Source organism: Suillus paluster (genome assembly GCF_016628075.1).
Source record: "Suillus paluster strain FC165 chromosome Unknown EDB91scaffold_5, whole genome shotgun sequence".
Taxonomy (NCBI): Eukaryota; Fungi; Basidiomycota; class Agaricomycetes; order Boletales; family Suillaceae; genus Suillus; species Suillus paluster.
In genome coordinates, this window is record NW_024537565.1 from 137,702 (window position 1) to 165,684 (window position 27,983).

The window sequence follows — 27,983 nt, forward strand, 5'->3', positions numbered from 1 at the left end:
GCCCAGTTACTACCCAGTACCTTATGTGATAAGGCGACTGACGGGGGTATGCAAACTAGTAAAAAAAGTAAATCTCAGTCTCGTAGAAGGAACTCTTATTGGACGGATCGTGCACCTAGTAAAACAAGTAACTACGACGCGTCAGTTTTTAATCTATAATACGAATGAACTCGTTACTCACATCTCAGTCTCGTAGAAGGAACTGAGATGCTCGTACGGTCTACAGAAGACTTTATACTAATTAGCATAGAGATAGAAAATCTTGCCGTCTCTAAGGAATGAGATACGTGGCATGGACGAGCACGAGCCGACGTCAGGCGCGTCATGCTCTGATGCTAATTTTGGTTAAGCTTGAAACTACTCGACCGACGACTACTCTCGGCCCGGGTCCACTCCTCCATCGGATGTTTCGGACTGGTCGGATCCCAACAGTACCATGACGTCTTGGTCGATTGCACTCTTCCATACATACATGCCAGGTTGTTCAAGCGGATTTTACTATAAATGCGTACAGAGTCTTGACAGACAGGGGTAGATCAAAACACCGCGGCGCTTGTTGTGTCCGAGTCAGGCCGCTGGGGGAGAAGCGTGAAATATCTTCTTATCACGTCCACCAACCACAACTATGCCCGACGATATAGTCATACTGTCCGATGGAGGACTCGTGAGTTATCGTATGTAGGGTCTTTATACATTCAAATTCATTTCTTGCAGGGTACAACTCTAGAGGATCACTTCCACCTCCCAATCTCGCACACCCCATTGTGGTCCGCTCGTATCATCCTCGACGCGCCCGATACCCTGCAACAAGTTCATCTTGCATTCCTCGAGGCTGGATCGAGGGTCCTCCTTACAGCGACGTAAGTGCGTCCGCTATGCATTTCCGCAAGTTGTGCACCGCTCGTTCACAGTTACCAGGGTGCATTTGCATCTTTTGAGCGCGCAGGCTACTCTCAGCAAATTGCTACTGAGGCCATGCGTAATGCGGTTCATATAGCGGACCAAGCTAGACAACAGTTTTGCAAGGAACGCAGTGATGTCAGCCCGAAGGACATCCATATAGCCCTCTCGCTTGGACCCTTTGGCTCCATACTTGCACCTATGCAAGATTTTGGTGGGATTTACCCCCCTCCTTACGGGCCACAGGCGTTCAGTGACTCGAAGGAAAATGTGACTTCCTTTGGTGACAATATGGAAGGCAAAAACAATTCTATAAAAGCGTTGACACGCTTTCACGAGGATCGACTTCGGATATTCACCTCTGATAAAGAGACGTGGAACAAAGTTGATTTCGTTGCGTTTGAGACGGTGCCTTTGGTGAGAGAGGTAAAGGCAATCAGGCAAGCGATGGATAATTTGAAGGAGAGCATCGGTCCCAAACCTTGGTGGATTACTGCGACCTTTCCCACAGGCAAGTTTCCAGAGACTCGGCAACCTGGAGGCGACCACTTCACGGCCGGCGAAGTGGCAAATGCTATGATACACGACGACGACAACTTGCCAGTACCAAACGGGATTGGAATCAATTGCACGGGGCTCAAGTTCGTTCCGGAGCTACTCCAAGACTTTGAACGAGTGGTGGATGGGAATAAGAGACCGTTCCTAGTCTTGCACCCTAATGGAGGGGGCGGATTTGATTTGTCCACTCAAGCATTCCAAGAGCGCGAAGAGAATGATAGGTGGGCAGAGGATTTGGCCAGCCTTGTCAATGAGGCGAAAGGGAGAGGCTGGAGCAAAATTATCGTTGGTGGTTGTTGCAAAACTGGGCCAGGTGACATTAAGGCTTTTGGGAAGGCATTCTAAGGAATGGAACGCCGTGGCGGGGTGGACCGTATGCGCGGGACGGCTAGTGACCCGGACAGGGACAGGGGCATAGACGAGGGAGGCAGCTGGTCGCGTATGTACTTGCCATAGTATCGGTGAACAGAAGAATGAAAAGCTAAAAGTCAGCAAATAGGATATAATGATCAAAAACGCGTGGAAGATCTGTCAGAGACTGACAAGCATCCTAAGTTGGCGACAAGTTAGAGTTACGGTACAAGAGTCCGGTGTCCCTACTAGCTAGAGTGTGCACCAAATGTTAACGCAGCCCTGAGCCGTGGGACGAAAACGTCAAATGTGTTACACATGGTACTGGGCGGGAGTTCGATATTGCAACAAACACATACATAACAAATCTGCAGAAATATACGTACTAAAGTACAAACGCTGAGTCGTCAGAACACATAAGTACGTGGGTTGGTAGTGTGAAAAGAAAGAAAAATCGGTAGTGGGTCTCAAACTAGACACCTATGTGAACAAATACGATCTGCTGTTCAAACGGAATCTTCTTCCGCAACATCTTCACAGCCTTGTGCAACGCTCCTGCAGCACGCTTGCAGTCCAATCTCCCCGAATCATCAACCAGGTTGTTGTAAAAGAGAGAGACAATCTCCCCTGAAATATTGTCGTCGACAGACCACATAGAACCTATGACACTGCGAAATCCGGAGAATTGCATAGCCGCAGCGAGATGAATCGCCTCGTCAGGGCTCGACTTATGTCCCACCATAGTGTGGCAAGCGGACAAGAAAGCGAACTCCGGGTTCTGCAAGTGAGTTTGTATGATGTCCCTGATCACTAAAGGCCCGTCGTGCATCGCGAAGGAAGACTCGAATGGTTGTTTTCGATTCGGCATTCTATGGCAGGCCAGGTGAAGCCACTGTTTGCAGCCCAACGCATTAGATGCTCCCTGAACTGTTGCTTCGCCGTCCGCGAGCGACGTAAAGGACAGGAAGGGAGAGACACGCTGAGCAACGACATCTAGCTCAGCGGCGACGCAACGAAGTGCCTTTCCTCCGTCTGGGTTTGCTTGACCAATGGCAATGAAATTCTGGGTGGAAGCATCTCGAGAGACCTGCTCTCTTGCACGAATGAGTGTGGTCAAAGTTGGGGTGTAAGAGGAGATGTAAAAGTGAGAGAGGTTGTGGCTTTGCGGCTCGTAGGGTCCTGCTGCGTGTAGAGGGAGGAGGGTGAACTCAGCGGTAGGACACCACCAGATGCGTGAGCCACGAGGAACGAACTGCCTGAGCGCTTGAACTACGGGGCAGACAACACCGTTCCAGAGCTTGCGTAACACGCCAACAATCTTGTGTGATTCAATTTGATGATCAGAAGAGCCTGCATGATTTGTGAGGGAGTGAAATGTGGAAGACAGTTCGGAGACCTCGGTCCGTGTAATATCAAGTGCAACATGGATGGGATCTTGGTCACTGAGGATGATCAAGGCATCACAGCTGTATCGACTGGCATTGACAATAATGACCGGACCATCTTCAGCAGCTTTCTGGAGGTCAGAGAACAGCGGAGGCAGGAGAAAGCTGGAAAAGTCGGGCAACATACGGACACGAGAGATAATGCCGTCCCATTGGGCGGTTAGCTGCCGGATTTGTGGGGATTTGTCTTCAGGAGAGGTATCTGATTCGTCTAACACTTTGCGAAGGCGAAAACTGACTTGCTTGAACTCTTCTGCCAAGGCTTCGCCGGGATCACCTGATGTAGAAAGATCATCCACTGGTGTGCGGAAGCGCGCTAACTGGGTCCAGAATACTGCACGACCTTGCTCCACCAATTCCACAGCAGTCGCGAAAGCACCATGGCGAATACAACATGAAAAAGCATCCATTGCAAGGGATGAAGTAGCCTCCCTGACCACATCGAAATGGCCAGACGAGGACGCCCAAACAGCAACATGCTGATCGATAAATCTCAGTGTGGTCTTGTAGGCAATCAATGCAGATCCATGCTTCAGCTGCTCGGCAGAGGCGGCCCATGACTTTGCAGCATGAAGATCTCCACGCGAAACTGCATGAGATACTTGGGAGAGTTGTAGATAGAGGCTGAAGGCCTCTTCCAAGTCTGATAATAAGAGATCATGTTGCTGGAATCTGTCTTTAAGGCTGTTGGCGAGGTTGTGAAGAGAAAAGGATCGAAGAGGATGGCCAGGGGGACGAAGCACCAGTGCAGCTCGATGGAACTCAATGGCCTCGTCTAGGTCAGACTCGACGCCCCGCTGCTGGAATCTGTCTTTAAGGCCGTTGGCAAGGTTGTGAAGAGACTGGGATCGAAGAGAATGGCCGGGGGGACGGAGCGCCAGTGCAGCTTGATGGAACTCAATGGCTTCGTTCAGGTCGGGCTCGACGCCCCGCTGCTTGAATCTGTCTTGAAGGCTGTTGGCAAGGTTGTTGAGAGAAGAGGATCGAAAAGGATGGCTGAGGGAAAGGAGCGCCAGTGCAGCTCGATGTAGCTCAATGGCCTCATCCAGGTCAGACTTAATATCCCGCTGCTTGAATCTCTCTTCAAGGCTATTGGCAAGGTTGTTGAGATAAGTGGATCGAAAAGGATGGCCAAGGGGAAGGAGCGCCAGTGCAGCTCGATGGAGCCCAATGGCCTCATCCAGGTCAGACTCGACGCCCCGCTGCTGGAATCTGTCTTGAAGGCCGTTGGCGAGGTTGTTGAGAGAACAGGATCGAAGGGAATGGCCAGGGGGATGGAGCACCAGTGCAGCTCGATGTAGCTCAATTGCCTCATCCAGGTCAGACTCGACGCCCCGCTGCTGGAATCTCTCTTCAAGGCTAGTGGCAAGGTTGTTGAGAGAAGAGGATTGAAAAGGATGGCCAAGGGGAAGGAGCGCCAGTGCAGCTCGATAAAGCTCAATGGCCTCATTCAGGTCAGACTCGACACCCCGCTGCTTGAATCTCTCTTGAAGGTCGCTGGCAAGGTTGTTGAGAGAATAGGATCGAAGAGAATGGCCAGGGGGACGGAGCACCAGTGCAGCTCGATGTAGCTCAATGGCCTCGTCCAGGTCAGACTCGACGCCCCGCTGCTTGAATCTGGCTTGAAGGCCGTTGGCAAGGTTATTGAGAGACTGAGATCGAAAAGGATGGCCAAGGGGAAGGAGCGGTAGTGCAGCTCGGTGGAGTTCAATGGCCTCATCCAGGTCAGACTTGACACCCCACTGCTGGAACCCCTCTTCAAGGCTATTGGCAAGGCTGTTAAGACAAGTGGATCGAAAAGGATGGCCAGGGGGATGGAGCACCAGTGCAGCTCGATGTAGCTCAATGGCCTCTTCCAGGTCATACAGAGTGCTTCCCTGCTTGAATCTGTCTCGAAGGCCGATGGCAATGTTGTGGAGTGAGCTGGATCGATCAGGATGACCGGGGGGACGGAGCACCAGTGCCGCTCGATGGAGCTCAATGGCCTCATCCAGGTCAGATTTGACGCCCTGCTGCTGGAATCTCTCTTGAAGGCCGCCGGCAAGGTTGTTGAGAGAATAGGATCGAAGAGAATGGCCAGGGGGATGGAGCACCAGTGCAGCTCGATATAGCTCAATGGCCTCTTCCAGGTCAGACAGAGTGCTCCGCTGCTTGAATCTGTTTTGAAGGCCGATGGCAATGTTATTGAGAGAGCTGGATCGATTAGTATGGCCGGGGGGACGAAGCAGCAGTACAGCTCGATGGAGCTCGATAGCCTCATCCAAGTCAGAGAGGACGCCCTGCTCCTGGAATCTTTCTCGAAGGCTGCAGGCAAGGTCGTTGAGTGGCATGGATCTATCAGGATGGCCGGGGGGGTGGAGCGCTAGTTCAGCCCGATGGAGCCCGACGGCCTCTTCCAAGTCAGACAGAATGTTCCGCTGCTTGAATCTGTCTCGAAGGCCGATGGCAATGTTGTTGAGTGAGCTGGATCGATCAGGATGACCGGGGGTACGGAGCGCCAGTGCAGCTCGATGGAGCTCGACGGACTCTTCCAGGTCAGGCAGGAGTCCCTGCTGCGTGAATCTGGTGTGAAGGCTACTGGCAAGGTTGTCGAGAAACATGGATTGATCAGGATGACCAGTAGGACACTCCTGCAAGGCCGCTCGATGCCGCTCCATATGGTCCGCCATGATTTTTTAGCCAAATATGGATTTACACGAGGACTGATAGTAAGAATGGAGGAATGCAAGCAGGGGGCCGGGGTGAAAAGATGAGATTGCAACCTTTTCACTGTGAAGCGTCTCGCTGATGAGTACAAAATCAACTGAGATGAGAGTGAATACTTACAGAACGAGCAGAAATTCGAGCAATGAAGGGTTTCGTCAGTTTCAAAGCAAGCAAGCTCTGGCACACATAGAGGCTGTGTGCATCGCGTTTGAGTTTGAAGACGCCCTGTGGCACAGCAGCTTGACACTAGTGCGGCCATTAGTTCGTTCCTCTGTATCATACAGCCCTCAAGAGTCAAGACTGGCCCTTGCTGACGTTCATATTATGCGAACATCTGTCCTAGATCCCTGCCAGTGTCCACTGTTACAACGCAGACTGTTGCATTGGCCGTTGCCCTAGCTTGCTTGAATGAACGTAATTTATTTATTTGATACTAACTTACTAGTACACCGGTGAGTAGCTGTGTCTTGATTTGCCTGTGACTCGGACAACAAGATGTGCAACCCAGTTCCATGACGTACGTGACTTGGTCGGAAGATGAAAACACCACGGAAGTTTCAAGTCGTGTGAGGTCTGCGTTGGAGCCTCGAGGTAATGAATATTGATCTATTCTTATCATACACGTCCGATGGCTCAGCTGCAGGTATAGAAACGGCGGGCGTGCCAAAGCTGAATGGGAAGGCAGAATATTCGGACTCGTGAGTTATGATACAGCTCACTCTCTTTGTACATGGCACGAGCTCATCTCTTGCAGGGTACTACTCTAGAGGATAATTATCACCTCCCAATCTCGCACATGCATCGTGGTCCGCTCGTATCATCCTCAACGTGCCCGATACCCTGCAACAAGCCCGTCTTGCATTCCTTGAGGCTGGATCGAGGGTCCTGCTCACAGCGACGCAAGTGTGTCGGCTACACTTTACTGTCATTTGTACACTGGTCATCCACAACTACCAAGTTGCATTCGAACGCGCAAGGTAATGCTGTTTATACAGCGGACTAAGCTCGACATCGATTTTGTAAGAACACCACGATGTCAGCCCGAAGGACATTCGTATAGTGACCCTTCGGCGGTTCTATACTTGCCCTAATGCAATTTTTTGGTTTACCCTCCTCCTTGCGGGCCACGGACGTAGTGTGGTTCAGAGGAAGATACGACATCCTTTGGTGATGATATTGAAGGCACAAACAATTCTATGAAGCATTGAGACGCTTTCACGAAGATCGACTTCGGGTACGCACCTCTGATTAAGAGACATGGGACAAAGTTGATTTGTTGTGTTTATGACAGTGCCACTGGTGACGGTCGTACATCACCTAAGAACCTCTCTTTAAGTGTGGGACTTAAAGACAGGTTTTTAGCTGATGCACTGGCGTCGATCAGGCAAGTAATAGACCATCTAAAGGAGAGCATCAGTCCTAAACCTGGGTGCATTACTGCGACGTTTCCAGGTGGCAAGTATCCAGAGACACGGCAACCTGGAGGCGACCAATTTACTGCTGGTACATGACGGCAGTATGCCAGCACCAACCGATGTTGGAATATATTGCACGGGGCTCAAGTCCACTCCGGAGTTAATCCAAGGATTTGAATGGGTGATGGATGGGAATAAGAGACCGTTCCTAGTCCTGCACCCCAACGGAGGGTGGGGATTTGATTTGTCCACTCAGACATTCCAAGACCGCGAGGAGAGTGATCGGTGGGCAGAGGATTTGGCCATCCTTGTCAACGAGGCAAAAGGGAGGGGCTGGCTGCAAAACTGGGCCAGGTCACATTAAGGCTCTGGGGGTGGCAATGTGGGGGGATCATGACGTGGTAAATCGTATGCATTTGGGTGAGCGGAGGTCCCCGCCGCAGGTCGATGTCGCAATCGATTATTCTTGACACACCTTCGAGTTACCTGAACCTGGTAAGTAGAATGATGGAAGGACTTGCTAGTGACTCTGAGGTAGATAAAAGGGGATCTTGTGGCGTATTGTAACTGCCATATCAGCCAACAACAGAATAAAAATCCAAAAGGGCAACCAATGGGGCATGGGCATCCAGCCAGTGTTTCAATAACATCATTGTTTCGATCGACCAACTTACCCTACCGAAGGGCTTGATGCGGTTCTATCTTCACCGTCAACCTCAATTTTGCCAATCAACAAACGGCATCTTGCAACGTTTAAGACCATGTGCGGTCCGGAGCCAGAAGGATGGATGGCTGCTAGTCAATCATTCGGGAGATGATGAAGTAGGTTTGCTTGGCCAGGCTGAATGACGTTATCTTCCCGTCTGAAAAGGTATGTCAAAAGTCGAGTCGAGTTCCGGGATACGATAGGCAGAAAATTGAAATTGATAAAGCTAAGCCTGCGCACGAAGGAGATAAGGAAATGCAGATGAAGGCATAGGAGATGAGATGACAATCTCGAAGGGACAGCCTACGATGTTTAAAATGGCCGCGTAGGTCAAGTGTTTCATAGAGGAAGACCACCGCCGAACTTCCCAGGCCAGTAGTACTGGACGTGCCTTCCTTGTCAACAGGGATGACATCGATATGATCATCGATATCATGATCTCCCGTATCGCTGCAATGATATTCGACGGGCCAAAGATGCGCGCATCTCCGAATTCTCGTCAATCTATCTTCCGAAGGTTGCCGCAGCAGATCATACAGCTTGAGCCATGCGGCCGTGCGGGCGCGGGCCCGCCAACCTTCCAATAGGATCACGCAACGCGTCGAATGTCGGACGTCGGATCGTCCAGAAACCTTTGGAGATGAAATGAAAAATCAGCTCCCAAAAAAACAATCTCAGTGAGTCTACAGACAGTACCAGTGCTTATAGATCCAGTACTTGGTTGTTGATGGCATATGCATATGGCAGCCTGAAACGTTTTGAATTCGAAATCCAGAGAGTTAAGGCTAGTATTGTTTACGTAATCAAGACAATAGAAGATTTGTTTCAGTAAGCGTTGCGCCTCCGAGTCCTCGTGGGGAGGAAACGTTGTTCTCTGCACGTTATTTTCGGTGGGGTGCGGCTCTTGGAGCCAATATAATACGCCATCATTTCACCACGCCCTCTTTATATCGGTCAAGATCGATTCAGCTGATAAAATCACCTTGGCCTTCAGGACCTCACCAGCTGGTCTTTGTGCTGTAGAGTTCATCCGCCAACGCCACATTCCACTCAGGAACCCATAACATCCATCTGTACATATACCAACAGCATCTTTCTATCAGCCTTCATGACCGAGTACGACTATTCACCCGCCGCATGGGAGCACTACGTTGCTCAGCAGGCTCGGGTTTCAAACTGGGTATCCCAGACATCTAACCAGGCGCATGCCTATTCCAATCCATTTCTCTTGTCGCCAACATTGCGTGACCGCTCGTTCTACGATGAGCAAGACCGCAGACGCCAGCGCCCTGTGCCCACTCGTTCAAAGTCTCGCAATCTACCCCCTGCGAGACAAGAAGAGCCTTATAGGCACATATCTTCTCGTCCCTCCCATCCGCGTTCACGTTCTCACCCGCAGTCTGTCGACGTCTGGTCGTACCCTCATTCTAGTCGTACTACCCTGCATACCGCATCGCATTCTCGTAATAGCTCGCCACACAAGCCATCATCACGCTCGCATACTGCACAAGTCATATATCCGCCAACTACAGCCCCTACACATCAGCACCACCGTGCCCAACCTTATCCCTACCCACAGAAGCAATCACAACCCGTGCGCCAACATACATCGCCGGTATATCATTACCCCGGACAGTCCCACGAGTCTCACCAGCGAACGGTTTACCTCCCACCTCCACGGCCGGGGCAATCGTACCATATCCCCAACGGCCGTTTGGAGTATCAGTATGGGGTACGCCTTTGGTTTGCCTGCGTTATGATCTTGACACTAATGCTTGTCGTTTGTTCTGTACTTGCATCGTGAATGTTTCTGTTGCTTTGTCACAATTTCAATATAGCCACCCGCTCCGAAGAAGCCGCAGCCTTTGTTCAAGCGCCTGCTAGGGTTCATGTCACCTGGTTTCGGGAATGGGCAGGGCGGACCGGAGAAGCATCGTAGCTCGAGAAGACGCTCATCATATTGAAGACCGAGCATATACTAGAGCCCTGTGACATATCGTCTTCATCACCATAGGATTGCTGAGATTTGTCGGACAGGCATACATCATACATCTTATAAGAGCGCTGGCGTTTACATACATTCTTTATATATTTCGCATATACATCGTACATACTACACATCACACTCATTCTGTACATTTACACATTGTAACGATCTAACGTACTTGATGCCCCATTCTAGAAAGTAAGCTCGATACTAGTAGAGTACTAAATAAATACGACTCAATTGTACTCAAATGTCGTCGATATCTATCAGGACTACATTTGTCAATGATCGCGGAACTCAAAGACAACACGCGGAGCCTTGATGTTACAAGTTCAAGGACTGCAATGCTTTTGACTGGCTGTAGATGAATGTATCCGGGAACGACATATCAGTACTGATTGCATGTAATGTGGCATGCATGTGCCGGAAGATGTTTCGCATACTAGCACTGGTACTTCAGAGTTGAGTCGATCCACCAACGTGCTTGCCGGATCTAGTAGCGATCTCAGACCCAGTTGCTTGACCCTGAACCATCATGCACAAGTACGTCTTGCTGTCCATGCTACACACCTCCATTCTAAATGATTGGTACAGAAATCCGCCTGACGACACATCGCGTCCTCTCCGCTCGTCCTGGAAGTGGCCCCACTTTCCAGGTATGCACGATCCTAGTGATGGCATTCCAGAGGAAGTGTACAAGGAGCTTGTGAGATACACAAAGTATGCATCTGGCGCATATCAAGTTCTATGCCCGCGCCCGATGGGAAATGTACTGGTTACCCAGGTGCGCATATGGTCGATGACCTTGTGGTTGGTCGTGTGGCATCGAGGGCTGAGACCATGCAGTTTACAGATGTAATTACGGCCACTCAAGGATTTGTTGCTCGCGATGACACGAGGAACGAACTTGTGGTTTCCTTCAGGGGCAGCCGTGAGATTACGAGTGCGATCATCGGTAACTTTCGAGGTGCAAACTTCTAAGATGGCAACTTTGACACCCGATGGCAAGTAGATACATCCCTCGTGCTTTCTACACTTCGTGGACCAGGCCTCCCTAAGAACACAGATGCACATGTGCACACAGGCTTTCTTTACGCTTTTAAGAGCGTTGGAGAGTTCGTGCTTGATGCCTTACGCGAGCAGTTTGAAAAATATCCCCAGTATGATGTAGTTGTGTGCGGTAAGCCACGCTGTTCGCTACCAATATCCACCGACCAATGATGCCTGCAGGTCATTCGCTTGGAGTGCGTCGGATCGTGCCTCTTGATGATACAGCTTATGTTATTTTTACGAGCAGGGTGCTATTGCATGCATCGCAGCACTCTCTATCAGGAACAGTTTCCCTGAAGTTGCGTTGCGATTATTCACACTTGGTGAAAAAGCCCACACCCCTGTCGCAGGATGTTACTGACCACGAGTGCCACCAGGCCAGCCGAGGACAGGGGATCATTCATTCGCCGAGCTCGTGGAAATTATGATTGGAATTGACAATATTTTCCGAGGTGCGCTCTTCTGTTGTGTCCGTAGGAGAACATGTCATGCTGACTTTCTGCTCGCGTACTGCTACAGGCGTGCACTCATTCGGTATGTTCCGTGTACGTACTTTCTTTATATACTTGACGCCATACTTAGATGGCGTGCCGACGATGATTCCTACGAGGCTGGGTTACAGACATCAGTAAAGTCTATTATGCTATATATTTATCTCGAAGACTCACATGGCGGCATCAGCGCTACTGAATATTGGCAGTTTACCGAACCGCGTTCGAAACACTACTTTCTGACTGCCGTAACTTGCACTAAAATATCACATCTAGCGGCTCCGCGCCACGTACGTAGATGTGTAGGTGGGGAAGACCCAGAAGGGAGTGCGTCGATACGTATGTTTTCTCTGTTGTGTCTGTGCCTTCTCGTATCTGACCTGACTGCTACGCAGCATCAACTGGGATCAACCTCCCGCATATGGTGTATTTCGAACAGCGTGAGTGTGGTTCTCTCTTTAGCTTAAAGGTGCTGATAGACATGGGGAAGCAATTGCAGTCTGATCCCACCGTTTGCATCTGACATCCGCGGTTGTTAGATCCAGCCTTTTTGATAACTGGTGCACCTCTTAATTTTGCGTGTATTTCTTTCCTCGATCCTACTACTTGGCGCGTCCGCGGATTATCTGAGCTGAGTCTCGTGGATGATTTGGTTCCACTACTTGGGTACTCGTTGTGTCAACGTTGTGTATTACTGTGCAAATCACCATCATCATTGACTTAATGTTTGCTTGAAGCCTATACAGAATACTAGACCACCCAAGGTCTTGGCCGATCATTCTCACAATAGCATCGGAAGCTGCTCATATGACGATATTGCACCCCCATTATACCCATTTCAAGTTCTGCGAGAGCAATGATATCGGCTCCAGAAGACTTGGCATGTACTCAACTGTTAACTCATGCACGGTCTTGGCGGTGTGCTGTAATTACACATCTGGGCGCGGTAAGGAATTGCTGCCAGACTCAGCAGCAGGCGTCCTGAGAGTGTCACTACTTGGGGTTCCTGGGGGCCCCCAGTGCGCATGAGCCTCAATTAGGGTGACTCGGTTGAACAGCCAAGGCCGTATTCTATGTTTCAGTCCAACAGAGACGCAGCTCTTCGGTCAAGGTATTTGCTTAGGTGACGGGGTCTCAGCTCGTAACGCTGTGTCCACCGTTGGTGCGTATCGGCGATCATGTTCCCCGGATTTTACCGAGGCGCATAATGCTAGTTCATTATACCGAGCACGCTTGCTATGGTTGATACAGCTACTAGTACTGTGGCATGTAGGCACTGGTGCCACACATTACTAGGTATACAACATATACGTGGCAGCCTTTGGAGCACCAGGCTCAGCAAGACAGGTTCATTGTTTAAGACAGTAATGAGCAACGGCTGTCCGTCGCGGGAGTATTTGTGCACGTGACTGTGATGAATTCACGTTATTGCAACTTTTACAGGGCCGCGTCCCCGTTCGTTGCAGCCTGTGCTCGTAGTCTCTCTCCCCGCTGAGCTCTGCTCTGCGCTGCAATTACTTATTCTTGCTCTATTACGACGTATATTCAAGGCTCATTTTTTCCTATTCCAACCAACTCATCAATATGTCCGACTCGAAGGTATTGCACCTCGTTATACGTCGCATTGCAGACTGGTCTCTATGGTCGTTCTTCACGGAAGTACGTGTAATTGGAGGGGAGAACGTTCCGGACGATGGACCGCTCATTAGTGTGAGTTTCGTATTTTGCATCACTTATTTGCCAACCGCGCCGCTCGAAGTCCATGATTGGGGTCTGCATGGGACTTATCTTTGGGAGCGCCCGGAAGGTTAGATAGACCGGTTAGATGGACCTGGGAGTGTCAAGGAATCCAAATTCATGACCGCTGACTGGCACACACATTACATTTGCATATGTCGCACCTTATGACGATCCAGTGGTGATACTTACTGACCCACTTTCACAGCACTGCCACCCACCATAACATGATGATTGACCCTGCTATCCTTTGTCAGTTTCTGTGTTGTTCTTGTATTTTTGGCTTAGGCTTATCGTACCTTTCATAGCTTCCAGCTTCCCACATAGGCGTATTCTGCACTACTGGAGTAAAGGTGAACCAAGCCCTATCGACTTAGGAATTTGCAATTCATATTAACGCGTTTGCACCCCACTCTAAGCGTCACTTTTTGCGAACCCAGTCCTTTCTTGGGTTCTTCATTCGTCTGGTAATATTCCTGTAGACCGAAGGTCGAAAGACCGTCAAGTTCTCTTCCGGGGAACCTTCGAAGCCCTCGCACGGGGCGATGCAGTTGCGCTGTTCCCGGAGGGCACGTCGTACACAGAGCCGAGGATCATGCAAGGTGAAAGATGGTGCTGCCTGGGCAGCGCTAGAATACACCAAGTGGGCGGCGGAGAACGGAGTGAAGGGGCCCGGGGTCCAGATCATCCCTGCCGCTATCGTGTATACGAATAAGTCGAAGTATAGAAGCAGCGTACGTCCCCTAATTCATTGGCCGGCACTCCACTAAAACCAACATAGGTCATTATGAAGTGAGATTTGGTTAGCAGGGAGATATGCCTGTGCTGATGGCGTAAATTTATCTGATAGGTTCGGTGACCCGCTTTCGATGGATGAGTACAAGGAACAGTTCTTTTCGGATCTAGAGGGGGCGCCACGCGCAGCGGCAAAGCGCCTCACACGTGCAATTGAAAGGGAGCTCGTCGAGGCAACCATCAACGCTCCTGACTGGTATTTCAGTATTGTTTCATTGCGGTGTGTGCGGATGCTGATTATATGTGCCAATTAGGGATACCCTTTACAGTGCCCGAATGGCAAGGGACCTTCTCTGGGAGGACGAGCGCTCGATCGACCTCGAGGAATTTGTCACGATTTCACAGACGTACGTTTTCATGCGCTTTTTATTCCCTTCGTATCGGCAGCTCACGTATCGACATAGTCTAGTTGATCTTTTTTCCACGACGGACGCCACTGCAAACTTCTCGACCGTTCGGCGTCATCTTTTGGGGTATTATTCACTTCTTCAATCTACTAATCTCACAAACTCCGTCTTGTCTTCGCTTCCACTTCCGCCAACGCTATCTCCATCTCACCCAACTCCCCTTCCTTCACGCTTGCTGACACTCTCCGTCCTTATTCGCGATACGCTTTCTGTCCTCATTCGCCTTCCCTTCTTCCTCTTTCCGCTTTTACTTCATGCACCGGTATATATCATGGGTCGAATTGGAGCTCGTTTGGTCGAGCACGAAGAGGAGACTCAGGCACAGAACAAAGCCGTTTTCGGCTTGTTATCGTGCATGATGATTTACCCTGCTATGTTCTGGGCACTTTGGGCGATGTTCTGGTATACAGGCACTGGCGCTCTCGTGGCAGCGTTCACAGTCTGGGCATTTGCATATTATCATAACAGGTTGATCAATGGCACGTATATTTGGACTTCTGTATATGTGAGAACCATACTAACAGAGTAATGGAAATTTCTGTACAGATATCTACATGAAGTAAGTCCAGCCATTATAATTTCATATTGCGGTTAACCTACCTACCTATAAATAACAAGCCTCAAGCGCGTGATCGCAGCATGGCGCGTTCTTGTCGGTGTCTGGGCACCAAGGAGATGGGAACTTTCTCTTTCTGCACTTTCTCAATATACAACCCCGCTGGTGCCCCCTGAGAACCCTTGGATCGACAAGAACCGTGCAAACTCCTCCACTCCGGGAACGCCACGCTCCTTACCGACGCAGATTACTGACGAGCCGCCTGTCAAGAGCGCACGCCGCCGAAGGCCTCCGTCGAGAAGAATTATGAAGCATCTACTCCGGGCACGTGGAGAGGCCGTGAAGGCCCTTGCTGGGTTCCTGACGACCTTAGAGGCAAGCGGAGAGAGCAAGAACGTGAACGCGAGCATCCACTTGGCAAAGAGGTTCGGCTGGGTTGAAGAAAATTCAATCACCTCTGCATCTGACAACGGGGGAGATGGCGAGGTGTTATCTGACGCCAAGGGATACAGGCAAGCGCGCGAGGTGATCGCATTTCTTCGTGTACGTGGTGCGAAGATCGCAACTTTGGATAGGAAAATCGAGGGAGACTGGGTACTCAGCAGTGATGAAGATGGCACTGCGGGTGAAAGTGAGAAAGGTGAGGATGAGGAAGACTTGGTATGGGTGCCGAGCAGCATGGGGCTCAAACAGGAGGACGACTAGTTTACGAATGGGACGTGGATGATCGACGGATGATGTGTATGGACTTCACATTTGTTCGAGGGTTCTTTGCCTTGCCTCACTTTGGGCTGCTAGAGTTTGCATTCTAAGATGTCACCCTCATTACTGGACTGCGCTTTGATGTCCCCGTTTTCGAAGATAGTACTACAGGCAGACGACTGTCAGGATCGCCCTTCGTTTCACCCTGCTGGGAGCTTGAAGACATGTTCCAAGCCCTGAAGATCTTCTGTGTGTGGTTAATTTATCTCTTTTGGGGATAAGTAATCCTGTGCTCGAAATATTCCTCAGGGTCCCCAGGAGAACATAGAGCCGCCATTATCTGCCTGTTCCTTGTTCTTTCTAGCCCGCAGGTGGGCCGCGAGAACATGCAAGAATGAAAAAAAAAAAAATTGATGAGGAATTATGAGGCGTCTGTAGCGAGGCACGGCCAGGTAAGTCCAAACAAGAATATGAGTTTCTTCTTTGCAATGGACTAAAATACATATGCCTGGCCGTATCATTAATATTGTGTTTTTGACAGTTGGACTTGGTCCGACCAACAATGTAACGATAATTTAAAAGCTCCGCTCCCTGAAATGCAGCATCACCAGCACTACGAACTTAATAACTACCTGTATCCATCTATGAGAGCCGAATAGCCCTTGGAGCTGATGCACATGCTAGCTCAAAAACTGAGCATTTGTATGTAGAAATGAAAGCTACACTGAGCGCCGATGAATTCATGGAAATGCTAGATGCCGTGCGCAGTTATTACCCCACGATCATATAATGTGTTCAAAAGGGAACAGACAGACAACTCATCAGATAGGATGCCGGGCAACTTAGGAAATGCCCAAGATTCCCAACCTATCGAGTGTTGAGACTAGGCAGGAACAAACTGATGCGCAAGTTTGATGGGTGCAGCAAACCGTGCCCTCGATCAGCCATTGGTGGCAAGATAAGGACGACCAGGTAATGACTGCTGACGCACTCTGCGAAGAAAACAATTGGAGACTAGAAGGATATACACAAGAATATTAAGAGACGCTCGATGCATCGATGAGGCCAATGCTATCGCGCAGTCAGATTACCTCTGATGAAATGAAATGACTCCGAAGATAAACCAAACCAAACAGAATGCCAGGCAAGGCGAGACATGCATTTGCGGCAGTTTAGCAGCGCCCAGAAGCAGAAACATTGGTGCTAGAGTGGGATTAGATGTCCTGCCGGTGTGCGTGGACTCGTAGTGATATGATTGAAGCCATGTTGGAAGCATACCGTGACAGTGTTGGTTGCTAGTTGGGTTCATCAGGCAGCAAGGATGCTGCTCCTATAATGGCAAGGCTAAGGACCATACATCCGCGTATGGCATACAGCATTTTCATACGACAACGTTGCTCGTTATCTATCGCTGTGCCGAGCCCTTGGGTCGGTTTGCTACTAGGAACTTGCCTGCATGCATTGCAACATGATCCGAATGAAGCCTGAAATTGATAGGATATAGTAAGTTAGAGCTCGTCATGGCAGTGATAGTAGAGACTCAACATTGTTCATATTTTATGGAGCTTATGACCCGTGAATTTGGATGTCAGCGTGAGGATGGAGTAACTTTAGGCAGTTGGCGCTAAAATGTATGCCCGATCGTTTCTCCTATGATGTGACAAAAAGAAACGCACCTTCGAGCGCACCATTCCAACGATTCAAGCTTTCACTGGGCAACAGGCAAATTGCATCAACAAAAGAGCCCGAAGCACAGCATATAAGATCTTGTGGACCTTACACAAGCATACATGTCGCTCTTAGCTTTTGAGACATACACAAGGCATTATATTTCAACATACATGATTCGGTCTCTTTTGTTGATGTGCCCGGCACATAAGTAGATTCGTGTAACTTGAGTCTTGAGTACTTGAGTCTTGACCAACTTCAAAGGATTTTGCCCAAAATGGCAGTTGTCGTATTCACGGCCACGTGTACAGTACTGTCGTGACGTCGCACCAGTGAATCGTTTGTTCCTTCATTCAAAACGGTTGGTATTCCAGCTCCTTCATCCTCTCTAGCGCACATTACAAGATGCATAGCATTTACGCTCGTGCAAATGGTGTATCTGGTCTTTGGTCAACGTGTGTTATGGCTTTACTTGCGGCTGTAGCTCTTTCCTCCTTCCTCTTCAATGCGAATCCTCAGGGTAGCCTGGATATTGTCTCCCTGAAGGTGTGAGTGAATCGATTTCTTGCATCAGGCTTGCGGCTATAGAGTCTCGCCTTCATCGTATCTCTCACGTCAGTGACTTACCATGACATTCCTTAGGTTCCACTCCAAAACGAGGCGCTATCCTTTCAGAAACGAGGAAATTGGTTTTGTTAAATTTAACGTTTCGGCTGGTACGTATTTTTCATCGCGATGACAGCGGAAGAGCCTCACCGGAGATCCACCACTTCCTGTCGCGCAATCGCGTTTTCTTATACGTGTTCTGGTTTTGCGATCGCTACGTGCCGCACCAGACTTCACACCACTTTTCAACTGGAACACGAAGCAGCTATTCTTGTACCTTGAGGCCGAGTACGCAAACGCACAAGGGGTAAGTAATTTACCATCATAATTTCTATGGCGAGACAAACCTGGCTGTGGTATCCTATATCTAACGCAATTCTGAAGGTCAATAACACGGTTGTTGTCTGGGATCGCATTGTGCGGAGAAAAGAGGACGCCATAGTCGACGTTGTACAGAAAGACAAGTACAGACTTCGCGATCTGTCGGGTTCTTTCAGGTGAGTTGGAATCCACGAGCATGCGTTACCGAATCCGATAACGGATCATCATCCAATCACTTTATCCATCCCCTGTTTTTTTTTCATGCTGACGAGTCGTGTTTATTGGACAGCGACGTACTTCCCGCTCAATATTCCCTTAAATACAATGTCATGCCGTATGTTGGCATGCTCAGCTATGGAGAAGCTGCCCGCACGCTGGAGCCTATCGACTTTCCTGACGCCCGAGACTCTGTGTCATAACCGTCACTTACCAACTTAGACTCGATGTCACCAGAGGTAGCCTAGCGTCACGATCTAGTTACATAACTACATCCCTTGGGTATCGAGTCTTGAACTACTTTTTACGACGAGATTTGAGTATTATATTTGAGAGCAAAATCATGCAAGTCGTGTATGTACTTGTGTTTGCTGGAGTCTAGGACCGAGTGCAAGGTCTATATTTCTCGGAGAGACATTTTAGCGAGCTCAACACATTCAAAGTTGGAAAGAAATTGTGCGTTTTTTTCGGTGGGGCAGTTACAGATGGGGATGCTTCCCCCTCGTTGTTCTATAGCTTCGGTGACAATAGTACTAAGCGGACCGCAGGTAAAACGCGTGTCACAACCTTGCGACGTCTCCCACTGGTAACTCACTGGAGTACTCAAAGTCGACCGCAGAACAAACTTCGCTACTCTAAAGATCCATCAAGTAATACGGTCAGTAGAAGTCTAGAGCTGCTTCTCCACCATGATCTCAAATGATCATTATAAGAGGATGGGAAAACTACCGAAGCTGCCAAGATAGAGTACAAGATCGGATATCTCGCGATCTGCTCCCTCTCTCGTGAAGCGCCCAGTGAACCCAATTCAAGGGCTACTATCCTTTACGGTCATTTGGTGTCTTCACGTCAGTCACTTACCATTTTTCATTGTTTATCACGGGGAAGATTGAATGGTAGTCGTGAAATTTGGTGAGGTTTTTTTTTCAAGGTGCCGCATCTTAAAAATCAAATTCTTTTGACGGTTCAGACAATAGCCCAATATTAATTCAGTGGCTTGATTAGGATAATATCCTCAAGAGGAGGACAGTGCAAGCCGTATCCTGCCGTGTTGCAGAATCAATGCTCTCATGAAACAACGGCAGCTGGCTGTAGTATTTTCATTGATTAAAGGCTGATATGGATGAGAAGCTAGGAGCTCCAAACTTCGGGGGATATGACCAGAAATGAAGAAGATATCAGAGTTCCGCTTCAAAATGGAGAACGCGATTGTGGGTCATTTATGCTTACGAAAATCGTTACGGAAAACTGATGAGGACTTGTTGCTGTAATCGTTGACAGCTCTTGTCGTCTGACTTCGAGCCTGCCAGAGGCGTGGGTTCCTAAAATCAGCCTAGCTTAGAACTGCAAATGAAGCCGGATTCTTATGTTACCAAATATGCAACGTACCTTTTTCAGTGAGTCTTAATATATAAAAAGTCACTCACTGCCTTGAGGGTGGAGATTTATCCCCTGCCGTCAACTGACCTTCCGTTTACACGAAGCTTTCCCCCATCGATTTTACTTCCTTCGCTGGGACTGTATGTCTTCTACATCCACTCATCCGGCTTCTGAAGACAGTCGATATTGGCGTTATGCTCAACCAAGCGCATCTTCCAGCTCACATAACCCTATACCCTGTGACGGCCTCAGCCAATCATCGCTTGTGGCGTCTAGGCATTTAAACCAACCTAACGGCTACACAGAAGGCTTTGATGTTAGCGTAAGTATCCTTGTTTCGGTGGTAACTACCTGATCATAGTTGACCTGTGTTGATGATAGGTGAATGTGAAACGAGCATTTACGTTCGAAGAACTTCAATCAGGTGCATACTTCAATTCTTTGGACGAATCGGATCTGCAATTCTTTGGCATGTACGGTCAACCTGTTCTTATCCCGTGCCCCGAAGATTCGGATCAAGGGGGATGGAGCTTGCAAGGCCAGACACACATACATCCAGCTGGCGATTCCTCATCGTGCACGACTACCACTCAGTATGCTCCTCATAGCAATCTATCTACGTTTCAGATCTCGAAATCATATACGCTAGTCGACTCTCTGGGACAGCTGTCCACTTCAACGTCTGCAAAGGCGCCCAGCAGCAGCGCACAAGGTACACGTGTTTCTGCTACGGCACCTGCTGCAGGGCATAGTGGCGCGATCCGCGTGAAACATGAACCAGGTTTGATACAGCAGGTGAGCCTTTCTTTGAAGTTACTAGCGTTCTCCTATTGACCGCATGACTGTAAGTCCTTGTATCCGTCAGACTTCCCGTCATCGAGGCCCGTCCTGCATCATTCTCGACAACCGTATGTGTACGAGGGGAGTCGTTTGACTCACGACAGTGAAGATATAAAACCAAACCGCTCAATATTGGATGAGGAGCCGCCTATGGATCACTTGCCATATCCGCCGCCCGTTCATTCGGTCTCGACTCACCAGTTCCAACCATATTCGCCTCCTCAGGAAGCAATGACACATTCTCCCTCTCCATGCTCCCCTCATAGTACAGCTTTCTTGGGCACTTCGCATCATGATGCATCGGAAGTCCCAGTCACTGTCCCTAGCCAGTCTTACATGTTTGTTGAAGACTCGTCCACTCCAGCATTCATTCATACAAGTCAACAACATTACCACTCCCCAAATGAATCTTCTTCGCACACTCATGACAGGAGGACGAGATCCCCTTATCAACGTTCACCGTCCCCGAGGGGCGCGTTACGTATAACCCCGCCGCCGCATCCCAAGAGATCGATGGATAAGAAACCAGCGCTTGCGTGCCTATTTTGTCGAGGGCGGAAAATCGCGTGCGGCCCACCTGTCCCCGGTAGCAAAGACAGGACATGCAAGTGAGTATCACTTCCTCCCCTGAGCCCATTAAGGAATGTACTATGTGTCGGTCCCTGGCTTCCTCACGCACAATTGGCGTGGTAATGAATTGCCGGTTTCGCGCGATGCGTGGTGGTAGTTTCTTAATTGAAATCATCTTCCGCTCGCTGATGTCCGCGCCACCATCAATTATTTGGACACTTGACTGACTTGCGTGTCTTTGTTTCCCAGTCAGTGTGCTCGTAGGCATTTGAAATGCGAGTATCCGCTAGAGTCGCGTCGGGGAATGAGGAAGCGCCGGTCGCTGATTCCCCGGGGAAGTGGCTCGCCGGTTCCCGAAACCAATTCAGGGGGTCCCAAAGTGATAAGGCCAGGTCGAAAACGATCTATAGACAAACGGCCATAGTTCCCCCGCTCCCCGGACTGCTCTAGAGTCACTCCTTTGAATATTTATTGTCATTCCTTTGCATTGCTCTTAGCATCGCGTATTGTGTTGTGTAAATTACGCTCGTCATCCTGCAATTTCTGCATGTTGTCGTCGCTATGCTTTCGTCGCTTTCGTTCTGCTTATCCCATTATACCTCATGTATTTGATCATTGCTGTTATTTGGTTTGCTGGCAGGCCGTCTCGCACATACTCCTCATGTAGCTGCATGAATAAAGAGTCCTAGTTCTGTGCTCCTTTGTGGTGGAGTAATATCCGTCCTCGGTGGCTGGCCCAAACATGATCTGTAGTGACGATTAAGCAGGCCAAGTGCTAGTCATGTTCTAAGCTGGAATGTCCCAAAATACTGATAGAGGCTCACTGATAAGGGTTCAGGTTCTTTAAAGGAAACCCCGATCAACTTATCTCTGGGTAGTATGACATGAATCACTGTTCAAGCACACTGATTCTTGTTGCTGCCAATTGGGAGTGGGGGATTTGACTGAAACACAATTCTCGGACCGGCAGTTCATCTAATAGCATACATCCATTCGGCCAGAGTCTAAAACCACACTTCCCCTAGACTTCCCCATGATGGCCTCCGCGACAAACTGCTGGCACAGAAGTGGCTGTGCTATCAATTGCTAATTACTCCGTAATGATCGACCCACAGACTACATCGAATCACGATGCAGAACACGCCTGCCTCTGTAACGACTTGTGGAAGTGCCATCATCATAAAAAGAGCTGGTAAAGCGTAAATAGGCTGACTACTGATGGACTATAGGTCACTGAACCGTTTGGTGAGTACTTGAATATTCGAATTAAATTGACGGTGTCAAAGCAGGTGTTCAAGCTTGCAAGACTTGCGAATTCCGCCTCATGTCGTCGGTGCATACCATCCGAAGCAAGGTCAACATTTGTTTCGATCGAGAACGGTGGAGCACAATTCTGTCATGACACTACAAGTCTACGTCAACCAGAAACTTCTAGCTTCTCTCGTACTGCTCTTACTCGGATCCTAGCCATCATCAGCAATAACGTCGGTACCTGTAATAGAAGTGCAGAACCATATTTAAGAAACGAGGAAATTTTTACTGCGTACGGACCCATCTTTTCATCGTTCACTATGCTACTGTTGCTTGTGGCCTCCCTTACACTCCTGTCTTCCGCTCAGGCGTCTTCCAAGGTTGCTGGTGCATGGTATGCTGGCTGGCATGCTACTGGTACTAATGCATACCCGCCGTCCAAAGTAAATTGGGACAAGTACAACACGATGTACTATTCTTTCGCGTAAGTGGAAGCTACCATGCCGATCTAGCGACAGCGTTGATCGACAATTTGTAGAACAACCACTTCATATGTGAACAGTATATCACTAGAAGGGTCAGATGGCTTGTTGCTTCCTGCCTTCGTGTCAGAAGCGCATGCACACGTATGTCAACAACAACCATTTGCGTATTTGATCGCTGAGCCAATAGCATGTTACATAGGGTGTTAAAGCCCATATTGCCATTGGAGGTTGGGGAGGTAGCGTCTACTTTTCTTCCGACGTCGCGACGGCGGAGAATCGCACTGCATTCACAAAGACAGTGGTAGACTTTGTTGAAAAATATGATCTAGATGGTGTCAACTTCGAGTATGTATGTCAGTCACCACATAAATTTGTCTGACCCAGTTTTGATTTAGTTGGGAGTATCCAAATCACCAAGGCATCGGTTGTAATATTGTCAACTCCAATGACACTGCGAACTTTCTCTCCTTCCTCCAAGAACTTCGCGAAGACTGTGTGGGCTCTAAAATCACCATCTCGGCAGCAGTGTCTGTGACACCATTCCGCGATTCCGATGGCAATCCTTCAACTGACGTCTCCGACTTTGCGAAGGTTCTTGACTACATTGCTATCATGGACTATGATGTCTGGGGTTCATGGACCTCTGCTGTTGGTCCTAACGCCCCACTCAATGATTCCTGTGCGAAGTCATCTGAGCAACAAGGCTCAGCTGTTTCAGCAGTGAAGGCCTGGTCCAAAGCAGGCATGCCCGTCGATCAGATCGTCCTGGGTGTTCCATCCTACGGACATTCTTATAGTGTCAAACCCACCGATGCATTCGTGTCGGGCACGAAGACACTAGCCTCTTACCCTGCTTTTAATGCATCTAATCAGCCCGTAGGTGATGCGTGGGATAACACTGGGAGCGTAGATGCCTGTGGTAATTACCAAGGATCTGGAGGTACCTTTAACTTCTGGGGACTGGTCGACGGTGGCTTCCTCAACTCGGAAGGCACGACTGCCAAAGGTATCTACTATCGATTTGATTCATGCAGCCAAACGGTACGTACACCCTTGACAAGGTACTGCTTCTAATTTCTTATGGACTTGCCGTTAGCCCTACGTTTACAATGAAACATCCGAGGTCATGATTTCGTATGACAACGCAGAGTCGTTCACAGCCAAGGGCGAATACATCAAAAATACTGGGCTGCTAGGATATGCTATGTGGCAGGCGGGCGGAGACTACGATGATATCCTCACCGATGCCATCAATAGTGCCATGTAAACTCGTCCACTGTATTGCATAATTCATACACCCTGTATGCCCACATCGTAGATCACCCTCTTGTCGTCGTCTTCTTCAAGTTCCGTCCTGCCGTAGTTACCTTATACAGCTTCTATTGTGGGGCCAAAATACCCCACCTTGTGAAGTTCCGCGTCCTAAGAACCCGCGGCAGTCTAAGGTTGAATGATTTAGTTTTAGCATTCTGCGGACATGATGAATTTCGTTACCGATCACAACGGGATTCCTGCAAAGGTCAGGCCGCAAAAAAATACTTCCATGGTTGGGTAGCTGGTGAGGGTCGAAGACGGGGCTATCCGAGCGCGGTGTCGACGGGACCGTGTAATGACCGGGAAGGTCGGACTCGGTCCCTCGGAAGACATACATTGAAAATCCGAAACTCTGATGGACGAAAAACAATTCTGAAGTACAACGTCACGGTATCATTCGAAAAGAGTTAGTATCTTGTGTTATGTACTTATTCTAGTGTATTAACGATAGAGACCGGTAGTCTCGATGGATAGCTCTCCCCATCACGTAGATCTTCTGTGCACCTTTGTAAGTACTAAGTTATTGCAGCACCATCATCTCGGGGCGTGCTAACGACAGTCATCCTAGCGTCCGGTGGTCGCAATTAATTGCTTTCCCTATCGCGCGTGTTCTCTTATCGCACCATATCCTGGTAGAAGTAAAATCAGCTCATGCCATTCTCAGCTTGAGGCATGCAGCGAGTGCAATGTCCGCTCGTCAAAAATAGATACAACACCAGTAGTCCCTGTTGTCTACTACATTCAGAAAAAATCTAGTCCATATCTGATCGTACACCCCCTTCATCACAGCCATGTCTTAGAACTAGGTTTCACCAGCCGAATTCCCTGAACTGGCGGCGACGGCTCCTCTTGCTCGTACATCTCATGAACAGGCGAGGTCCGCTCCCACAGACTTATACTCTCCTCTGCATCATCAACACCTCTTGGGTATCGTCGCGACTGGCCCGTCGAAGAGCTTCGTCGTGTGCGCTCCGCGGGGCGTACATCCTCCTGACTGTCGTAGTTTTGCGGAGGATATTTATCTGTCAGCAAGTCGGACGACGAGGGGAATGCGGTCATGGTGGGGGTCGTCGGGGTATCAAAGGGATCACTGATTGTTGGGCCGTGATACATCGTTGACACGGTGGGTGCAGGTGGCTCATCGTTTGCACGCGGCGGTATGGTTAGCGATTGCGAACCACCAGGTGTGGACGAAACGTCGTTGTTTGGTGGCGGAGGGTACACAAACGAATCGTCAGTCTGTACTGGCGGTGTGGAGTGTACGACATTCCTATGCTCATGAATGGCGTCCGCATCCCCGCTACCTGGGGGGCGGTACGAATGCACGAGATCTTGCGATCCGAATTTGATGGCGGTTTTCCGCGGGCTATACGGCGTCGTCGATCTAGATGAAAACGACGACGCGCGATCTGGGTCGGATACCCGCGGTACAGGGGCATCATAGAGCTGATGACGTGTCAATCCATCATATGCGTGATTTGCATCTTGCTGTTGCCAGTGCGTGGAAGGTAGGCCGTCTGAACGCCCCCGGAGGGTGGAGGCCGTGTGCCTGCTTGATTGGCTCACTCTCCGTGCTGAGCGGGCACGGATGATGCTGCTCATGGTACCGAACGAGCCGCGAAGCGCCTCAATGCCGGGATCTTCCATCCCGGCAATGCCCTTCTCCTCGGCGTCCTCTGTTTTTGCGCGCGCGGCTTCGAGGAGCATAGTAGACCGCCTGTCAAGTTTGGAGAGTTGTGCAGGGTCGATCTTGGACATTTGGAGGATGGTGATGCCGACACATATTGTAAGGAAGGCCAATACAAGCGTGAGAATTTGAGAGACAGGAGCGCTGAGTCCTTGAAAGAGGACCTGTAACGGACTGGGTAAGTGATCAGGTGATATTTGAAAGATGTAGCTGCGCGCACGATGGTTGTGACCATTGAAAAAAATGAAACTGTTTGAAGGGGTTGGTGTCAATTAGAACGTGATTGGACACAAGTCACATACATAAAACGTAGTACGTGGGCGTTACTGTGATAGTTTCAGATTAAGTTAGTTGGGCAGTGAGTATTGGTGGAAAATGAACTTTACCCATAGCTGTCAAGTGAAACAGTTGAGTCCAAGCACACGCACATTATTATTCTGTCACTCACCAGTATTGAATAGTGCAAGCGCAATATTCAGGTAATAAATTTCCGTTACTGCGTCGTGTTAGTGCGGCGAAACGAAGGCATACGATTATGACGCACGTAGTGTTGTCGCCACAAAAGCGATCAAAAAGTAGATAAACCAGTTTTTGAACTGTGCCGCCGTCAGATAACGTGACCTCATGATAATTACAACAACTTGCCTGGTTGACTCCCATCACACTGGTGACTATGGCTGCACCGAGCCCTGTCGTGACACTCACACTGATGCCACCGATGGTGCTGCATACAGTGATATACCAGAGCATGCTGTTCTTGCCATATCTGAAATAATAAATATAAATGGGGAAAAGAGAGAGATATCACGTGAACTGACTTAGGTCCAAAGTAAAAGATAATAGAGAAGGCGATAGTAAACAGGGCAGCTATGTACCCGAGGAAACCAGGCGCAAGGAAGAGTTTCTTAAACTGCTCTATTTCACCAGGTGTTTGCTCCTGTGGGCCTTGTGCGCGAGAAATAAGCTTTGGTGTATGGTGCTCGCTCGTTGTGATACTTACCGTTGAGAGCAATGATAGTGGAACCGATCTGGCAGATGTCGGTACACGAGAAGATAAAAGAATGGTGACACTTACAATACAGAGGGCACAACCCAGCCATCCAAAAAAGGTGAGTTTCTCCTTGAGAAAAATGGAAGATAGTATGGCGCATATTACAACAGATAGTGCACCCATAGGAGTCTTGATACATTATGGTGAAGATATGACAGAGAATGGGATGTCTCAGACGCACCACAACAAGCGCTTCGACAAACGCGTATGCTTTGCAGGGTCAGCACAGATTAGAAGTAAGAGTTCATGTGACATACCAACAAAATTACACAATTCTCCACATATCATCACTTTACGATTCGCATGTTATGTTCAGCACAAGCAGCAGGATATGGAAACTCACTTGTCATGCCTATCCACCACAATGGCTTTGACATGAAATATTAATGACGGTGTGAGAGGTTGCGGGGAAGAGTCTCACAGATTTGAGGTATGCGACACCTTCGCCTGCTGCGTGCCCGGCCTGCGAGCGCAACAAACCCTTTTTCTTGAAGACGAAACTAGAGCCAATCAATAGGCCACTCAAGACTGCGAGTACTATTCCGATGACCTGGAACTCAAAGTGAGACTGGGCAGCAAAACCGAGAATGAAGCGCCTACTTTGAGGCTTGACGGTAATTGGAAGGTAGTGCTTGAACCAGAAGCAGAGGCAGAGGCGGAGGACATCCCCGACGAGGTCGAGGACGAAGCCAGCGATGTGGTGGACATGGTCGTGATGAAGCCCGCAGCAGGGGGGCCAACGGTTTTGTAGTTATTCTTGAGTTGCGATGCACTGGCCAAGCCACAAG

The 27,983-nt window shown here is 49.2% G+C and overlaps 10 protein-coding genes across 10 annotated transcripts; 8 read left to right on the forward strand and 2 right to left on the reverse strand.

Moving 5' to 3' along the window:
- Positions 1-411: 411 nt before the first annotated feature.
- On the forward strand, positions 412-2,042 carry EDB91DRAFT_597930 (Homocysteine S-methyltransferase). The gene is made up of 3 exons (XM_041327821.1): positions 412-664; positions 715-860; positions 912-2,042. Exons 1-3 carry the CDS (start codon positions 626-628, stop codon positions 1,801-1,803), a joined length of 1,077 nt encoding a protein of 358 aa, XP_041181990.1. The 5' UTR covers positions 412-625; the 3' UTR covers positions 1,804-2,042.
- On the reverse strand, positions 1,881-6,335 carry EDB91DRAFT_598236 (TPR-like protein). The gene is made up of 2 exons (XM_041327822.1): positions 6,081-6,335; positions 1,881-6,023 (listed from the first exon to the last, which is right to left on the reverse strand). Exon 2 carries the CDS (start codon positions 5,921-5,923, stop codon positions 2,282-2,284), a length of 3,642 nt encoding a protein of 1,213 aa, XP_041181991.1. The 5' UTR covers positions 5,924-6,023; positions 6,081-6,335; the 3' UTR covers positions 1,881-2,281.
- A 1,152-nt stretch (positions 6,336-7,487) lies between these two features.
- EDB91DRAFT_1012569 (uncharacterized protein) lies at positions 7,488-7,709 on the forward strand (the record flags this gene model as incomplete). The annotated part of the gene is made up of 1 exon (XM_041312441.1): positions 7,488-7,709. A coding segment is annotated over one exon (222 nt), but the record flags the coding sequence as incomplete, so codon positions are not given.
- Positions 7,710-8,695: 986 nt separating this feature from the next.
- Positions 8,696-9,927, forward strand: EDB91DRAFT_597781 (uncharacterized protein). The gene is made up of 2 exons (XM_041327820.1): positions 8,696-8,758; positions 9,076-9,927. Exon 2 carries the CDS (start codon positions 9,190-9,192, stop codon positions 9,883-9,885), a length of 696 nt encoding a protein of 231 aa, XP_041181993.1. The 5' UTR covers positions 8,696-8,758; positions 9,076-9,189; the 3' UTR covers positions 9,886-9,927.
- Positions 9,928-10,588: 661 nt separating this feature from the next.
- Positions 10,589-12,349, forward strand: EDB91DRAFT_1104495 (Alpha/Beta hydrolase protein). Its single transcript, XM_041317389.1, has 10 exons — positions 10,589-10,852; positions 10,915-11,023; positions 11,081-11,241; positions 11,366-11,441; positions 11,496-11,570; positions 11,638-11,746; positions 11,800-11,831; positions 11,886-11,948; positions 12,005-12,049; positions 12,089-12,349. Exons 1-10 carry the CDS (start codon positions 10,604-10,606, stop codon positions 12,130-12,132), a joined length of 963 nt encoding a protein of 320 aa, XP_041181994.1. The 5' UTR covers positions 10,589-10,603; the 3' UTR covers positions 12,133-12,349.
- Positions 12,350-13,052: 703 nt separating this feature from the next.
- On the forward strand, positions 13,053-16,064 carry EDB91DRAFT_1104513 (uncharacterized protein). The gene is made up of 10 exons (XM_041317390.1): positions 13,053-13,319; positions 13,526-13,527; positions 13,555-13,598; positions 13,655-13,699; positions 13,766-13,948; positions 13,974-14,084; positions 14,157-14,337; positions 14,396-14,488; positions 14,546-15,031; positions 15,167-16,064. The coding sequence occupies exons 1-10, from the start codon at positions 13,194-13,196 to the stop codon at positions 15,807-15,809; spliced, it is 1,914 nt and encodes a 637-aa protein (XP_041181995.1). The 5' UTR covers positions 13,053-13,193; the 3' UTR covers positions 15,810-16,064.
- Positions 16,065-17,766: 1,702 nt separating this feature from the next.
- Positions 17,767-19,050, forward strand: EDB91DRAFT_1104532 (signal peptidase 22 kDa subunit). The gene is made up of 5 exons (XM_041317391.1): positions 17,767-18,022; positions 18,117-18,190; positions 18,311-18,387; positions 18,465-18,577; positions 18,691-19,050. The coding sequence occupies exons 1-5, from the start codon at positions 17,880-17,882 to the stop codon at positions 18,818-18,820; spliced, it is 537 nt and encodes a 178-aa protein (XP_041181996.1). The 5' UTR covers positions 17,767-17,879; the 3' UTR covers positions 18,821-19,050.
- Positions 19,051-19,667: 617 nt separating this feature from the next.
- On the forward strand, positions 19,668-21,962 carry EDB91DRAFT_598591 (uncharacterized protein). Its single transcript, XM_041327823.1, has 6 exons — positions 19,668-19,828; positions 19,899-20,014; positions 20,102-20,319; positions 20,379-20,792; positions 20,847-21,445; positions 21,657-21,962. The coding sequence occupies exons 2-6, from the start codon at positions 19,984-19,986 to the stop codon at positions 21,829-21,831; spliced, it is 1,437 nt and encodes a 478-aa protein (XP_041181997.1). The 5' UTR covers positions 19,668-19,828; positions 19,899-19,983; the 3' UTR covers positions 21,832-21,962.
- Positions 21,963-22,725: 763 nt separating this feature from the next.
- On the forward strand, positions 22,726-24,762 carry EDB91DRAFT_1104553 (glycoside hydrolase family 18 protein). The gene is made up of 7 exons (XM_041317392.1): positions 22,726-22,799; positions 22,854-22,876; positions 22,910-23,142; positions 23,197-23,284; positions 23,343-23,488; positions 23,539-24,184; positions 24,240-24,762. The coding sequence occupies exons 3-7, from the start codon at positions 22,979-22,981 to the stop codon at positions 24,408-24,410; spliced, it is 1,215 nt and encodes a 404-aa protein (XP_041181998.1). The 5' UTR covers positions 22,726-22,799; positions 22,854-22,876; positions 22,910-22,978; the 3' UTR covers positions 24,411-24,762.
- Positions 24,763-25,051: 289 nt separating this feature from the next.
- On the reverse strand, positions 25,052-27,964 carry EDB91DRAFT_1104555 (magnesium transporter NIPA-domain-containing protein). The gene is made up of 15 exons (XM_041317393.1): positions 27,796-27,964; positions 27,617-27,745; positions 27,539-27,563; positions 27,453-27,485; positions 27,377-27,405; positions 27,220-27,324; positions 27,145-27,172; positions 26,963-27,089; positions 26,790-26,910; positions 26,689-26,740; positions 26,593-26,640; positions 26,531-26,536; positions 26,447-26,470; positions 26,365-26,393; positions 25,052-26,308 (listed from the first exon to the last, which is right to left on the reverse strand). The coding sequence occupies exons 1-15, from the start codon at positions 27,901-27,903 to the stop codon at positions 25,241-25,243; spliced, it is 1,932 nt and encodes a 643-aa protein (XP_041181999.1). The 5' UTR covers positions 27,904-27,964; the 3' UTR covers positions 25,052-25,240.
- Between the last annotated feature and the right edge of the window lie 19 nt (positions 27,965-27,983).

Coding starts and splice junctions, on each gene's coding strand:
- EDB91DRAFT_597930 (XM_041327821.1), top strand. CDS start 626: ATGCCCGACGATATAGTCATACTGTCCGATGGAGGACTC. Junction 665..714: donor TACTGTCCGATGGAGGACTC/GTGAGTTATCGT, acceptor CATTTCTTGCAG/GGTACAACTCTAGAGGATCA. Junction 861..911: donor AGGGTCCTCCTTACAGCGAC/GTAAGTGCGTCC, acceptor GCTCGTTCACAG/TTACCAGGGTGCATTTGCAT.
- EDB91DRAFT_598236 (XM_041327822.1), bottom strand. CDS start 5,923: ATGGCGGACCATATGGAGCGGCATCGAGCGGCCTTGCAGGAGTGTCCT.
- EDB91DRAFT_597781 (XM_041327820.1), top strand. CDS start 9,190: ATGACCGAGTACGACTATTCACCCGCCGCATGGGAGCACTACGTTGCT.
- EDB91DRAFT_1104495 (XM_041317389.1), top strand. CDS start 10,604: ATGCACAAGTACGTCTTGCTGTCCATGCTACACACCTCCATTCTAAAT. Junction 11,949..12,004: donor AGAAGGGAGTGCGTCGATAC/GTATGTTTTCTC, acceptor ACTGCTACGCAG/CATCAACTGGGATCAACCTC. Junction 12,050..12,088: donor TATGGTGTATTTCGAACAGC/GTGAGTGTGGTT, acceptor AGGTGCTGATAG/ACATGGGGAAGCAATTGCAG.
- EDB91DRAFT_1104513 (XM_041317390.1), top strand. CDS start 13,194: ATGTCCGACTCGAAGGTATTGCACCTCGTTATACGTCGCATTGCAGAC. Junction 14,085..14,156: donor GAAGTATAGAAGCAGCGTAC/GTCCCCTAATTC, acceptor TTTGGTTAGCAG/GGAGATATGCCTGTGCTGAT. Junction 14,338..14,395: donor ACCATCAACGCTCCTGACTG/GTATTTCAGTAT, acceptor TGTGCCAATTAG/GGATACCCTTTACAGTGCCC.
- EDB91DRAFT_1104532 (XM_041317391.1), top strand. CDS start 17,880: ATGCATAGCATTTACGCTCGTGCAAATGGTGTATCTGGTCTTTGGTCA. Junction 18,191..18,310: donor TAAATTTAACGTTTCGGCTG/GTACGTATTTTT, acceptor GTGCCGCACCAG/ACTTCACACCACTTTTCAAC. Junction 18,388..18,464: donor AGTACGCAAACGCACAAGGG/GTAAGTAATTTA, acceptor GCAATTCTGAAG/GTCAATAACACGGTTGTTGT.
- EDB91DRAFT_598591 (XM_041327823.1), top strand. CDS start 19,984: ATGTTACCAAATATGCAACGTACCTTTTTCA. Junction 20,793..20,846: donor AACCAGGTTTGATACAGCAG/GTGAGCCTTTCT, acceptor CATGACTGTAAG/TCCTTGTATCCGTCAGACTT. Junction 21,446..21,656: donor AGCAAAGACAGGACATGCAA/GTGAGTATCACT, acceptor TTTGTTTCCCAG/TCAGTGTGCTCGTAGGCATT.
- EDB91DRAFT_1104553 (XM_041317392.1), top strand. CDS start 22,979: ATGCTACTGTTGCTTGTGGCCTCCCTTACACTCCTGTCTTCCGCTCAG. Junction 23,143..23,196: donor ACGATGTACTATTCTTTCGC/GTAAGTGGAAGC, acceptor GACAATTTGTAG/AACAACCACTTCATATGTGA. Junction 23,489..23,538: donor CTAGATGGTGTCAACTTCGA/GTATGTATGTCA, acceptor GTTTTGATTTAG/TTGGGAGTATCCAAATCACC.
- EDB91DRAFT_1104555 (XM_041317393.1), bottom strand. CDS start 27,903: ATGTCCACCACATCGCTGGCTTCGTCCTCGACCTCGTCGGGGATGTCC. Junction 27,486..27,538: donor GTGGTGGATAGGCATGACAA/GTGAGTTTCCAT, acceptor CGAATCGTAAAG/TGATGATATGTGGAGAATTG. Junction 26,741..26,789: donor GTGTGATGGGAGTCAACCAG/GCAAGTTGTTGT, acceptor ACGGCGGCACAG/TTCAAAAACTGGTTTATCTA.